The sequence below is a fragment of the Panthera pardus genome, unplaced genomic scaffold, assembly GCF_024362965.1.
Source record: "Panthera pardus isolate Hobbes unplaced genomic scaffold, ASM2436296v1 HiC_scaffold_9, whole genome shotgun sequence".
NCBI classification, from domain to species: domain Eukaryota; kingdom Metazoa; phylum Chordata; class Mammalia; order Carnivora; family Felidae; genus Panthera; species Panthera pardus.
The window spans coordinates 6,644,456-6,659,660 of NW_026527024.1; the positions used below are offsets into that span (position 1 = coordinate 6,644,456).

A 15,205-nucleotide genomic window follows, 5' to 3' on the forward strand; every position below is an offset into this window, starting at 1 on the left:
AGAGGAAATGGAGCATGTCCTTGATTTTCTAAAGGAACAGACAAATTTGAATGTTACTAAAATTACTAAGACCTAGGTCTAAAGTAGATTCAGTAGTATAATATATTTTCAGAAATTTAAGTAACATTAACAGACGTCTATGAACCGTTTTCGTTCTTGTTTGTCAGTGAAAGGCATGATTGTATTCATTTCAAAATCTCGGGGTGCAGAGAGTGGAGGGTGTAGAAGAAACAGGACTATAGAAGCATTAAAGGAAAGAAAACAGCAGGCGCCTGGGTGGCTCAGTCAGTTAAGCATCCGACTCGCTCTCAGCTCAGGTCTTGATCTTAGGGTCATGAGTTCAGGCCCCACATTGGGCTCCACTCGGGCCGTAGAGCCTACTTAAGAAGAAGAAGAAGGAGGAGGAGGAGGAGGAGGAGAGGAGGAGGAGGAGGAGGAGGAGGAGGAGGAGGAGAAGGAGAAAACAGAGGTGCTTTATAACAGTTTCAGAAGCATTACTGTGTCTGCATGAATCTTGGAGCGTGTGGCGCCTAGCTGTGCCCACTGGTTAGGCTGCGAAACCACGGCCAACGCTGTAGCAGATGGACATCTCCAAGGCCCGGGATGGGGCCTCCGAACAACATTTACCACCAAAAGGAAACAGCCTTTGGAACGATGGAGTGTCTTGTCACTGGAGAGTATGGGAACCACAGGAGGCCCCGGCCCTTCGGAACAGGTGTAATGGACTAAACGTCGAATATGCTTAAATCTGTGAGTTACGGGCGCCTGGCCGGCTCAGTCGGAAAAGCATGGGACTCTTTATCTCCGGGGTGTGGTTCCAAACCCCACATTGGGTGTAGAGATTACTCAAATAAATAAAACTTTTTCAAAAGTGTTTCAAACGTTAGAAAATGAAGAACGTGATTGGCCATCTTAAAAGCAGAGGAACCACCTTATTATTTTGAGGACGGGTTCGGAAAAAAGTAATCATGCACTGAGTCTGCCTTTCCCTTACAAACTTCATGTATCTCAGGCTGAGTAGTGGTGATGTGAGACCCTTCTCGGTGTAGGGGTGGCTCATGATGCACGAAGAAGCCACTTTTGACCTGGAGTCCCACAGTCTGCAGCTCTGATGAATCAACGGTCTAGGCGGTGCCCTCGGGGTGCAGGCCACAAGGGGACCTGCTAATACCGGGCTGGAGGCCCCAGCAGATGAGGGTCCAGTGATGAGGGTCCAGTGCCGGACGCCCCTCGCTGTGCTGCTGCTACCCCAGGAGACTCAGCTGTGGAAAAAACGTCAGCTGCGCCACACCGTGCCTGGTAACGCAGCTGGTCCCTCTTTTGGCCTCATCGCTTTGTGACAACGGGTACCCAGACCTGCGGTCACCAGACACGTGCCTTGAGGAAAGGACACTCTGCCCATGAAGCGTCCTGGCCAGAAACTGAACCTGGATGTGAGGAGCCCTCCTGATGCCGCTGCACATGTGTGTGGGAACCGGGCCAGAAGCCCGTGTTAGCCCCGAGGGGCCTCAGCCGGCACAGCCCGGAAGGGAGGTGGGGGGGCCCTGCCGCCCAGCTGCTCTGACCCGGCCCGCTCAGGGCCGGGGGAGCCCACAGAGCGGCGAGGCTTCCAGAGTGCACACGACCCCAGCCTCACTGGATACTCAGATTTTGTAATTATGAGATACTGAATATTTAGTAGTAAGAAATTCATTCTTTAAGCGTGATGCGTTTTCATTTAGAAAGTGATCACATGACCGTTTACTATATGCACCTGTTACACGGCATTAACCAGAAGCAGCAGAGAGTTCCCTGGGATGTGTTAGAAGCAGTTACACTGTCAAAGCGTGAAAGGGTAGCCAGCAGGGGAGAGAGGGCGGGACGAGGACTTGGAAAGGACATGAGATCAAAGAGCAGGACCCGGCTGACACTCAGTACGTGTAAGGCACGATTTAGTTCACATGTGACAAGTTAAAGTTCGCGCCACAGCACAAGGATGTACTAAGCAAGCGTTGCTGGCCCCGCAGGTCACCCAGCTCTACGTTCCGGCTTCCAGACACGTGTGGAGGTACCGGCGGATGGGGAGGATTGGCCCCCTGCAGTCGAGCCTGGATGGTGAGTTCTCTGTGGCCTTGCAGTCCCCTTTTCCGTTCAGGGTTATGGACTACCATTCCGTACCGGGAAGTTCACTCTTTTCAGTGTACTCTTCTGCGATTTTTGGTAAACATAGGCCACCATGATCAACCATAGAGAAAAGGCTCATCGTTCCGGAAATTACCTCGTGTTCCTTTGTACTTAGCCCTCGCCCCGGCTCCTTGCCCCAGCCCCTGCCCCTGGGAACCACTGATTTGTTTTTGTCCTGGTAGCTTTGCCTGTTCCAGAATGTCTTTAGATGGAACCATATAGTGTGTAGCCTTGTGAGTCTGGGAGGGAAGAGTCCAAGCAGGCCTCAAGGACATGGTGGGTTCTGCTCTCCACCACCGCAATCAAGTGTATGTCGCAGAACAAGTCAAATGAATTTTTTGGTTTTCCAGCATATGTAAAGGTTAAGAGTGCCGTAGCATTACGTCTAAAGAAGCGACAAACGTCCCTTCATTAGAAGAAACTTTTAGGGGCGCCTGGGTGGCTCGGTCAGTTGAGCACCTCACTCTTGATTTTGGCTCAGGTCATGATCCACGCCTGCCTCGGGCTCCATGCTGAGTGTGCAGCCTGCTTGGGATTCTCTCCCTGCCCTCCCTCCCTCGCACTCTCACGCTCTCTGTCATATTAAAAAAATACACTTTTTGGAGATGATGCTATCATCTGAGTCGTTTCAGCGACTGAGAATCACGGATCACAGATGACCGTAACAAATGTAATTATGAAAAAGTTAGAAATGTTGCAAGAATTACCGAAATGTGACACGAGGACACCAAGTGTGCAAGTGCTGCTGGAAATGGCGCCCACGGAGGCGCTGGGCGCGGGGTCAGCACCGACCTTCTGTTCGTAGCACACGGTGTCTGCCAGGTGCCGCAAGGTGGGGTGTGTCCATGCCCGTAACTCCACAGAGCCTTTAAAATGTGTTGCAGTGGGTTTGGAGTCCCCACCGCTGTCCGTCTCTGAGGAAAGACAGCTCGCCATCCTGACAGAATTGCCCTTTGTGGTTCCATTTGAGGAGCGAGTCAAGGTAAGCAGTTTGGTGTCTTTACAGACTGCGTGTGTGGCACGGTCACTTAGCATCATTTCAGGGTTGAACTAACACCAGCCAGAAAGTCTCCGAAGATGTGTGGTGCCCAGCTGATTCTGCACTTCTTATTTTCCTCATTGGGTGATAATAGCTGAGAGCGATTTATAAAAGCATAGTCCAGGGGCGCCTGGGTGGCTCAGTCAGTTATCAGCGTCTGGCTCTTCACTTCGGCTCGGCTCGGGTCATGATCTCACGGTGGGGTCGAGCCCCCGAGTCAGGGCCGAGCCCGCGTGGGATTCTTTCTGCCCCGCCCCCACTCGCGTGCATCCCTGCGCTTTCTCTTTCAAAATAAATGAACTTTTTCTTTTCTTTTCTTTTCTTTTTTCAGAAAGCATAGTCCAACCAAGTACCTCTTTATATAGACTTGAAAGGTTTTCTCCTTAGTTGTACCTAGAGTTCAGAGGCTTGTCGCACCGTTGTCGTCTTATGGGAGGATGAGGTCCTTTGTCTAGGACCTGTGTTTTGAAAATGCATATTTTTTGAAAAGATACGCTTCTGTACATTATGTTGAAGTTATTTATCACAAACACTACTTTATAAAAGAGACCTGGATAGTTATCTTAACTTCTTGCCTGGTCATTTTTGACTAATGTACAAAACTTTGTATTTATCTGTTTTGAGATTTTAAAATGTCTTGTTTGTATTCATCAACTTAGCGAATTTCTAAAAACTACCAGGCTTTTTTTTTTTAAGTTTACTTAGTTAGAAAGAGAGTGAGCTGGGGAGGGGCAGAGAGAGAGAATCCTAAGCAGGCTCCACACTGACAGCATGGAGCCCAGTGTGGGGCTCGAACTCATGAATTGTGAGATCATGACCTGAGCTGAATTCCAGAGTTGGACACTTAACGGACCGAGCTACCCAGGCGCCCCTACCAGGCTCTATTCTTAAGTAATAGATTCAAGAGGGTAATTTTAGTCCTGCCCACTCTTTATAGGATGAGCAAAAGATTGAATTTCTTTTAAAGCTGTTGGTGTTTCTTTATTAAAACACACACACACACACACACACACACACACACGCACACGCACACACATACAGAGGCACAAATGCAACATGATATTACATAGTTCCTGAGCTCCCTCTACTGGATTTTTAGCATCAAAAAAAATCAGTTGAGTTTTATTGTTAGGGAGATATTCCTACTAGTGATACACAGCTTTACAAAGAAAGATATTCGTTCTTTTTCTGTCACCTGGGTTTTTCTAAAGGGTTTGTAAAAGAAGATACTGACAATACTATAGCATGGGACTTTGAAAATTTGTTGTAAGATGGGGAAGAGGAGCAGGGTTACAAATACACAAATATCGCATGTCTACTAATAAGGCCGAAAGTCCATATTCGATACCTTGGCTTTTAAAATTTGTTTCTGATTCACGGAGATAGAAGACTGAAGATTTACGTGGCAGTTTTTTGTTGCTTATGTTTATAACAAAGTCTCATTTCAGGTAACCTGACAGCTTCCTCTGTTTGTTAGATCTTTCAAAGGTTGATTTATGCAGATAAGCAAGAGGTGCAAGGAGACGGTCCGTTTCTGGACGGAATTAATGTCACTATAAGAAGAAATTATATTTATGAAGATGCTTATGACAAACTTTCCCCAGAAAATGGTATGTATAATTCTGTCTGTGTGTATGCATGCGGCAGGGGGAGCCTGAGGGATTCTTTTAGAAAAAGGTCCTCACTGAAACCTTAGTGTCCGTCGCCTTGTTCTGTAATGAGTTTTAACAGTGGAATGTATGCCAGATCTGTAGATGTGTGTTATCAAATAACATTCCTAAGACTGACAGATAATCAGTGCAACAGGAGCCTTTTTCAAATAGTGACTTCTGTTTTTAAGGCAAAAAAACCCTCCACTCCACCCGCAGATGTCTGTTTCTAAAATCTAGAATTCTGAAAATGTTGGTGGGCGCCGTTTACGTTCTGTATTATGTGTGTGTTATAACCTCTAAGCCTTGTTTAACATGCCAGAGTAAACTCGGTGCAGTGCAGATTTCTTTATAAAAGGACGTGGGCTTCAGCGTCAGTGCTAGTAGAGAAAGACCGGAGAGATTTCTCCTGTAACAGCACTTTGGATCGCGCGTAGAGGTCAGTGACACGTTCTGTCTCCTGTGAGTATCTGACACCCAGCATTAAGTGTTGTATTACTAGTTTACATGTTCATAATTCTTCCTTCAAGAGTATGGGATCCCTGTTAACTGCATTAAATCAGGGCTAGATCGGTGCAGGGAGCTCGCAGTGGAAGGTGGCAGGCAGGGTCTGGATCACGGCTGCAGGAGATGGGAGGTCGTCAGAAGTGAAGTAACAGTCGCCTCTCCGAGGGGAGCAAAACCTCGATTCAAGTGATTTTTTTCTTAAAGAGCTAATTTTGTTACGCTGTGGGAATAACGGCGGACGGCCAGCGTCAGTCACCGGTCCCTTCTCTTCCAGGTTTTGTGTGTGAGGGTTTGATGTTCGCATAATGTGGTTTTCTCACCTAATCTGTGCCGTAGCCCTCTGAAGGCGGACCGCCGCTGTCCCAGCTCACTGCCAGCCAGCATGGTTCGTTTGTAAGTTTTACCTGCGAACGGGGCAAAATCCGGAACTCTGACTCAAGCCCAACACACTTTTGAGAAAAACTGGACCTCCTCCTGGGGGCTCCTCGGTCCCCGCGAATCGGCGGTAGTAGCTGTGGTGTGCCTGCCACTTGGCCGGGGCTCTCGCGCTGCGGCCCGGAGTCCTTGTCCTCTGTCCGGCTCAAGTCACGGGTGCTCGGTAGATGTTTGTTGAATTTGCGATTGAACCCGGGGAAAACGCGAGAGAACGAAATGATAATTTGCCAGCCACTAAGACTGTGGGTGAGAGCAGAAGTGAGGCACGGTCGGTGCTGGGGGGTGTCGGGAAGGGGAGGTCTGCCCGCGTGGCCGGTCCCGCGCAGCCGCTTGGGCGCTCATTCTCGCAGGCTTGCTTCCTGCACGTGCTGCAGGTGGGGTGCCTCCAAATGTGGTCGGCGGCGACTTTAAACTAGCTTTAAAACTATTCACGTAGATGGTTTTTAAAGACCTTACTGTCCAGTTAGAACAAACCGCAGATTTCCTAATAAACCCTTAAGCTTAAAGTTGTTCAAAAGTTGACCCTACTCTGCCTCCCGAGGTGTGTTCTGATTCTTGCACTGAGTTCAAGGGATGTGGAAGAACCTTCCCATAATGCTTGGTCATAATGCTTTAGATCTCTGCAGATGCTCTGAGTCAGGCCTTCTTGACAGGAGTTTTCAAACCATGGCTTAAAATTGGTATCTCACCAGCGAGAGGAGTAAAATTAACTGTCATCTCCGAATGTTTCATTTACTTAGGGGAAGTTGGTGGGAAGTGCTTTGTTGATTGATCATCTATGTATAATCGGTTAATATGATTACCCCGTGTATCTAGTCGTTAAAGCAAATCCTTCCTTCACCAATGCTCGGCATCTGTCATCTCGGAACAGGTTTCTCAAGTGTGGGTGTCAGCCGGTAGGGGGAGAGCTGGCTGCTGGGGCTCCGACCTGGGCGGTGGGCGGTCCTGGAGAGCCCTCCCGTGGCGGTGCTGCCGCCGGGGGGCAGGGTGGGGGCGCGGAGCCGTGATCACCTTCACTCTCAGGATTGCTGTCACTCTGGGCATGATCGCTCTTCTCTTCTGGGATGAGAGCCCGCCAGAGCTGGCTCTGGACTGACCTGTGCTCACTCCGAGAGCCTTTGTGTGTTCGCTGGTTTTGAGGTGTTTGTTTACTGGGCAGGATTTACTACACTGTTTTCCTGAAGGGGGAATGGTAATAGAGTAAAATCAAAGTAACATTTTACTTAGTTTTTTTCCCCCCACTAAAACCTTAGCGTGTAAGTAGAGATTTTAAAATTCGTCCTTAGAAACAAGTAGTGTCAAGATATTTCGAAGGCTGGATTTGATTCTGAAATTATATTATGTTTTTATTATTATTTTTTTTACATATTACTGTTTACAGAAATGAGCTTCAGGGAACCACAGAATCTCAATTCTAGCCAAAGTAGAGAGGTGACTTCCGATGGCCCACTGAGTCTCCAAGCAATCATGACACACCCCCTGCCCACCATGAGACTGTGAAGGGGGGCCGTGGCCAAGTGTCTCCCGCCTGTAACATTTGTATGCTTAGAGTTTTTACAAAATCTGCTGCTGACTGCTATTAGTCAGTTTGAAAAACATTATATATGACAAAGAAATGCTTATAGTTTATCCTTAAAATTGGGCATTAAAAAGGAATCTGTAAAGGTGAAAAATACCCAACTATATTTTTGTGTTGCACGTACAATTATCTGCTTAGATTTCTTTTGGCATTTTATGTAGATCTTGAGATTGAACATACTTTGTAATCCTATTGATCAAAATAGATGTTGGGGTGCCTGGGTGGCTCCATCAATTAAGTGTCTGACTTCAGCCCAGGTCATGATCTCATGGTCCGTGAGTTCAAGCCCCGCGTCGGGCTCTGTGCTGACAGCTCAGAGTCTGGAGCCTGTTTCAGATTCTATGTCTCCCTCTCTCTGTTACGTCCCCTGTTCATGCTCTGTCTCTTTCTGTCTCAAAAATAAATAAACATTAAAAAAAAAATTTTTTTTTAAAAAGATGCAAATGACATATTGTGGAATCTAACCATCCCTGAAAAGCATGTTCTGATTGCTCATGTAAGTATATTAAATTTTAAAAACAAAAGAGAGAGGGCACTCCGCTGGCTCGGTCGGTAGAGTGTGCAACTCCTGACTTCAGGGTTGTGAGTTCGAGCCTCACGTTGGCGAGATTGCTTAAAAATAAAACCTTTAAGAAAAGAAAAGTAAAGAAAGAAGAGAATATAGTTTAGTATAAAAGCCTGTGCTTTGTAGGCAGTAGACAGATCTTTACATTATAACACTCCTGCCACAGTGCTAGCTGTATGTCTTTATTTTTTTTTTTTTTTTTAACGTTTATTTATTTTTGGGACAGAGAGAGACAGAGCATGAATGGGGGAGGGGCAGAGAGAGAGGGAGACACAGAACTGGAAGCAGGCTCCAGGCTCCGAGCCATCAGCCCAGAGCCCGACGCGGGGCTCGAACTCACGGACCGCGAGATGGTGACCTGAGCTGAAGTCGGACGCTTAACCGACTGAGCCACCCAGGCGCCCCTGTATGTCTTTAGATAAATAATTCCTTGTCCTTGGTTTTCTTACTCCAGAGTGGAGATAATTCTTAACCCAGAAGGTTGTTAAAAGACTTGAAGTAATGTGTGTAAAATTCTAACATAAATGCTAGCTCGGGGTAAATAATCAATGATGGGTATCCCTTTATGGAGTACGAGAGCAGGCTGTAACCAGCTGGCTTAATTTGTCTCCCTTACTCTGGGGGAAATGTGAGCCTTTACACAGAACTCACCCAGCAGCGTTTTTCTGTCGCTGCTGGCAGGATGGGGTGGCCCTCGCCCCTGCCGGTCAGTGAAAGATAGTGTCAGTACCGCTGTCCACAGTGGTGTAGATCTCAGTCCATATAAGAAATTGTACCGGCCCTGTTTGGACCGTGTTACAGAGTATCTACCGCCAGGCTCTGGGACTTCAGAAGTATCGACACGGCTCCCCGAAGCCACGTTCCGCTGAACCCCTTTCCGGAGTGTTTTCTAGAGGTCCTCTGTCCCTTGGCATAGATCGGCCTCGCGGGAAGCCTGAAAGATGGTGGCAGCTCCCGAAAGCCCAGCAGCAAAGTGGCACCAGGTGCAGACCTGGGCTGAGCTGCCTGCACCTCCGAGCTCTCAGCATCGCACCCACCCTGCCCGGGGCAACCGCCCCTGCCCCGCCGCCCCTGCTCGCACCTGCTCCCGCTCAGGATGCAGGTGGGGAGGGGTGAAGTTACTTTCTCAGACCCGCGCACCCTGATTAAGCCTGTCCGGTGAAGGTCACCTGGTTCTGGCTTTTGGCAGAATCACTTCCATTGGCTTGTATTTTGGGGCCTGTGTCCCGAGGCCTGTACCGAACCAAGACTGTGTGTCATTGTGGGTGAGTCCAGGGTCATATCCCTGCTGACAGCACTCCTGACCTCTTGAGGACCTGTGTGGAAATTTCTCTAAGATACCAGGCTTAATTGACCAACTTTCCAATTTTTTTTTATTTTAATCTTGGTGGCGCACTATAACCAAAAAGACTTGTACCCTTTTCAGCCGCTCACTGCTTTTAACGATAATGTAGATCCTGGATTCTGACTCTCCTGCCTCATTCACCTTTTTCAGAGACTCTTTGTAATGTTAATTGCGCTGACATCTTCTTTATCCATTTATGGTTTTCACCTTTCCTGGTAACGGTTGCTGTTCCCCTGGTATTCTCACGTGCTTAATTCCCTCCCTCCTAGTACAAGTCTCCTAGTGTTTTAGAGCGTCCTATCCTTTAGAATATGTGGGATAACTTTATTTGCTCCTGAACACTCAGTTTCCCCTCACCTCCGTGTGTGATATGTTAACATAAAGGAACTTCTTTCTCTCTTTCTCCCCTTGGCAGCTTTGGGGGAATTACTGGTCGGTCTATTTCATCATCTGTTTTTAATCTCATTGATTTTTTTTTTTTAGTCCTGCATTAAAATATCTCTAATATTCTTGCTCCCCTTCCAAAACTTCCTGTAGTAATACTAGCATAGTAAAAAATTGTTTTCTCCTCGCCCCCATCGCCCCTTTGTTTTAACAGAGCCTGATTTGAAAAAGCGGATCCGCGTGCACCTGCTCAACGCACATGGCCTGGATGAAGCTGGCATTGACGGAGGTGGCATTTTCAGAGAGTTCCTAAATGAACTGCTGAAGTCGGGGTTTAACCCCAATCAGGGGTTCTTTAAGACGACTAACGAGGGCCTTCTGTACCCCAGCCCAGCTGCTCACATGCTGGTGGGAGACTCCTTCGCCAGACATTACTACTTCCTGGGCAGGATGCTTGGAAAGGTACGGTGTTCTGGGACCACAGGGTGCTGGGGTTGTGTTTCCGTGTGGTTGCCGTCTATTTCACTGAAGATCTTTATTCAAAATTGCTTAAGTAATTTTGGTGATCCCTGCATCGTATTCCTTTGTATAATAACTAACCTTTCATCGTTACGCGTTACATGCGCAGTAGTCACAAGCATAAAGCATTTGCATAGTATGGGGAACCTGGGGGCACGTACGATAAAATCCTGTTGGTCGAAGTCTTTTCAGGGGCTGTTGGCCGTCTGGTTGTGTGCTAGAAATACCAGAAAGCTCTCTGTTGCTCTCATTGCTAGTGTTACAAGTGGGTTCTGTAGTTACAAGTGGTCTTTAAAGGTTCCGTAAACTTTTAGAGTGCTGCGAGGCAGACGACCATTGTTACTGGGTATGGGGTGAGTGGTACATGTGTCGTGTGCAAACTCCAGGAAAATTGGCCGTGTAAGGATGACGTGAGGGTAATGCTGTCATGAGCAGCACGTCACACACCCGCCGACCGTGCACACAAACACAATTTGCCCCTTACTGTAAGTGACAGGAAAACTTCATCTGTAGTCTGGTGGACACTGTTTATTGGTGAAACTTTGACAGGACCTGCCCCCCCCACCCCCACTGGTAAAGTCAGAAGCAAAGCCAGGACACCCCCGATACCAGTGCTGTTCGTCAAGGAACCAGGTCAGTCCCTGCCTGTCGTCCCTGCGGATGGCTAGAACAGAGCACCACAGACGTGCAGCTTCTGAGGGACACACACGTGTTTCTCACGGTTCGGGAGGCTGGAAGGTCGCCATCAACAAGCCGCGGGGTCTCCTTGGGTGGGGGCCCTCGTCCCGGTTCACGTCCGTGCCTTCTCACCGTGTCCTCACATGATGGAAGGGGTGAGGGGCTCTCCAGGATCCCTTTGAGAAGAACACCAATCACATCCCTGAGGGCTCTGCCTCATGACCCCATCACCGTCCAGAGCCAGCCTCCTAATGCCACCGCCCTGGGGACGCAAACATTCAGTGTACCAAAGGTGGGGACAGCAGGCCAGGAGACTTCATTTAAATCCAGGGTGGCTAACTGCTTCCCCGCGGGACAGATGAAGTCCAAAAAAGAGATTTGGGTTTTCTTTTCTTTTTAACTGAATACTAACTTTTTAAAAAATTTTTATTTTAATGTTTATTTTTGAGAGAGAGAGAGAGAGAGAGACAGAGTGTGCAGGGGAGGGGCAGAGAGAGAGGGAAACAGAGAATCCGAAACAGGCTCCAGGCTGAGCTGTCAGCACAGAGCCCGACGCGGGGCTTGAACCCACAGACTGTGAGATCGTGACCTGAGCCGAAGTCAGATTTATTAACCAAGTGAGCCACCCGGGCGCCCCACGTTGTCCATTTCTTAAATTGAGTTGTTTGTTTTCTATTATTAAGTCCTTTATATATTCTAGTTCAAGTCCTTATCCGACATGTGTTTTGCAAGTATTTTCTCCCGTTCTGTGGGTTGTCTTTCACTTTCTTGATGGCTTCTAATGCATTTATTTTTCTTTTGTTGCCTGAGCTTTTGCAGTCTTGTCTAAGAAACTTGTGGTCACGTGGTTTAATCCAGGGTTGCAGAGATTTATACCTGTGTGTGTTCTAAGAATTGAGTCATTTTAGTTCTTCCATTTAAGTCTCTGCTCCATTAGGAGTTAATTTCTGTGGGTGGTGTGAGTTAGGGGTCCCAGCAGGTTCTGTCGCATGTGGACACCCCTTTGTCCTCACACCGTTTGTTAAAAAGCCTTACGTGGTTCCCTTGCCCAGAGTCAGTTGACTGTGAATGTGAGGGTTTATTTCTGGACTCTCGGTTTCACTCATCTCTGTGTCTGTGCCAGCGTGGCACCGCTTTGATTACTGTGCCTTTGTCGTCAGTCTTGTGCTGTGTGTACTTACCAATGACAAACGGTAATGAAGCCCCAGGACCCAACGCAGCGGAGGGGCAGCGGAAGGAACCGGTAGGTCGTGGATCTCTCTTTGACATGCACGGTAGGAGGTCCGGTCATTACCGTTTGCTCCGATTCCACATGCGCGGTTGTAATCATACAGGTTCGTCTTCCAGCTTACTGATGGGCTCAGCTCGACCTCACCGTTACACCAGTATGTTCCTTTAGGCTCTCCTTATCGTTTCAGAGACCAGCTTCAGACATCGGCCTGACGTTAGATTCCTTAGCATACGTGTCAAACAGATCATTTTCTCACTTCATTTTGAGACACCCTGCCTCTCCCCGCGACGCCGCGTGCTGGCTTTGGTGTCAGCTGTCCACCAGACACCCCCCCCCCCCACCCCCCGGCTCCCTCTGGAGCACACGGCTTTCGTAACTCGTTTCATGAAAATCTTTGAGATGATGCGTAGTCATTTTTATTAAGGTGAGCCCAAGAATCTCCTAAATTAATAATAGTAAAATTAAAATCTAAAATAATAATGAAGGGGAGCTTTATGTTGCTAGACTAACCTGAAATACCTCCTAATTAAAAAAAATATATATATTTTTAAATAATCTCCACACCCAGTGTGGGGCTTGAGCTCACCACCCCAAGATCGAGAGTCACGTGCTCCACCAACCAAGCCAGCAGGGTGCCCCTGAAATATGTCCTAAGTTTGGCGGTTTTCACACGGTGCGGTGTCAGACGACAGAGTAATCTTATTTGCGTGATGAGATCTTATTAACGTTTTGTATTTTTTCTTCCTGAGTGTACAAATTGTCCGATCTTGATTAATACAGAGACAGGAAAATTGGACCATCCTGGTTCACTGAAGTCTTCTGGTCAATGGTTCTGTAAGTTTGAGGGGATAGACTCCTTTCCCCTGAGTTATCCCCTGGCACGCTGTTCCTGACGGCGCTCGCGAAGACGCAGGTGCAGGTGCAGGGCGGATGACCGATCGCTGTCCCTCCTTTGCTCTGGAATGTGCATCACTTCACACCAGACTCTGGAGACTCTGTCCCAGAAATGAAGTTTACGTCAAGTGTGGTTCAATAATCTTTAAAGTAGTGAAGGTTAGATAAAATCAGCAAGAAAACTAGTTGTTTGATGATGGTAGATAATTTCGTTTCACATAGTTAAGTTTTTACTGATATAATTTTCTGCATTTTCCAGAAATTCCTAAGGGAGTGCTAGTTTCTAAAAGATCTGATTATTTTCTGATTACAAATGGTTAAACTTGGTGCCAACATGTTAAAAATTGTCGAGATCTAAGTGAGTGTAATAGTATAGGGCTAATAGTGTGGTATCTGAACATTAAATCCTTAGCAGAAGAAAATTGTATATTGATTGATTATGATATTTATTGGGTCATAATGTATTTAAATTTTCTTTAATGCATATGTTAGTGATTGTTTACCGTGATGAAGTGCAAAGAGGTCCTCAAGAGCAATCCTGCATTGAAAGAATTACCTCATGTCAGTGGTCACTTCTCAATTAAAAGTTCCATTAGCAGATGGTTCCTGCTTCTGGTGTGGGTCGTGATTGCATTTTATCGCCTGTAAATCAGGCTGTCGACAGGGAATAAATAAACAGCTCAAGGATGTGGTAATGTCATCTTGAACTTTTTTTTACAGATAGAAGCACCTAGGTCCATTTAAACCAATTAAGTTCAGAAATTTATTGAAGGAAATCTTTTATCATATTTGAATTCTATTTGAAGATGGCTTTTTTCCCCTTGCTTCAGAATATTGATTTAATTGGAACAGGATGCCTGTAAATCAGATTATTTGATAATATCTCGGTCATATATTTCAGATTTCTAATTAGCAGACACCCTTCCACACGTGGTTTACCATTTTGTATTTTAGTAGAATACAGTGTGCGTTTAACGCGTCCCAGAATGTAAATGTTAATGGTTTACCCTGAGATTTTTGAGAGTTGGGAAAATTTATTCTTTTATACCACGGGAGTCCCTTCGTAAAATGCTCACGAAATCTGCTGAGCCTTTAAAAGTGAAGACTGAAGTGAGTGTAGTGATTTAGTTACCTCGGTCTTTAAATGGCAAAGCCTCTCTTTTCTAATACCTTGTTCTGAGCTCTCAGGCTCATTAGGGGTCAGAGTGACGGAGCTCCCTCATCTGATTGTCCCCGAACTGAGTGCTCTTGTGTCTCAAGTTAATAGATCTTTTCGCCTAGATTTTTGAAACATAACATTCAGCCAATAGTTGGTCATCCTGTGCTTAATCCAAGCCTTCCAATCAGCGTAAAGACTTTTTTACTTTGGTGTCAGCAAATTTCACAAGCAAGCTTTCTCTGAGTCTCCCGATTATCCACAGTGGGCGGTTCATTTTGAGTTTGCTTGTTGACCTTCAGCTTTTTTTGGAAGCAGAACAATGAACGATCATAGTAATTTACAGATGGTTATTTTGTTTTAATCTTACCCCCTCTGAGAACTGTTCCCTTAAATCCTTACAGCATTCTAATAACACAGAATTTACATTCTTTTCCTTTAAAAACAAAGTGTTCACCAATCTGAAAATTATTCTTCTTGTCAGTTAAGGTCATAGTTTTCTACCTCAGTTTATTTCTTCAGAATTAAACATGATATAAAAACAAGGTAGATTGTATGGTGAAAATGACAAGGGTGTTCCAGAATGCAGCTGATTCCACCACCTAAAAGTATTATTTTAGTTTTAGCCACTTGGAGATATTCACCAAAATTATTTCTGCTCCTGAATAAAGTAGATCTTCCCTGCTGTTGGGATACCCCTTCTCCTAATTTTTACGCACTCCCAAATACTAGTCAAACACAGATCAGTACCGTGTCGAGACCGTCTTCGTTTCTCTAAGCCATGTTAAGTGGTCACTATGAAAATTAGAAACACAGACTTGCTCATCCTGCTTTAACGTCCACTGCTTTAATCTTCATTTGTGCAGTAAAGACAGTAAATGTTAAAAAACAAAATGTAGCCATTTAAATTCTTTAGGACATTTAAGTACTAGCTTGAAATTAGTAAATTTAATTTAATGAAAGCAGACCAAGGAAACATACATATTGTTACTCTCATTTCCAGAATTGTGATCAACTTTGGGAGGCAGCAGGGGTCTGAGCAGAGCAGTGATGGGATATGA

General features: G+C 46.2%; 1 protein-coding gene across 2 annotated transcripts in view; it reads left to right on the forward strand.

Moving 5' to 3' along the window:
• The window catches only part of UBE3C (ubiquitin protein ligase E3C), a 118,956-nt gene that overhangs the window by 70,232 nt on the left and 33,519 nt on the right, over positions 1 to 15,205 (forward strand). For both annotated transcript variants that reach the window (XM_053898740.1, XM_053898739.1), the window contains 4 exons: positions 2,007 to 2,094; positions 3,048 to 3,145; positions 4,680 to 4,812; positions 9,881 to 10,128. In XM_053898740.1, the coding sequence (XP_053754715.1) occupies positions 2,007 to 2,094; positions 3,048 to 3,145; positions 4,680 to 4,812; positions 9,881 to 10,128 (567 nt within the window). The remainder of the gene's footprint in view (positions 1 to 2,006; positions 2,095 to 3,047; positions 3,146 to 4,679; positions 4,813 to 9,880; positions 10,129 to 15,205) is intronic.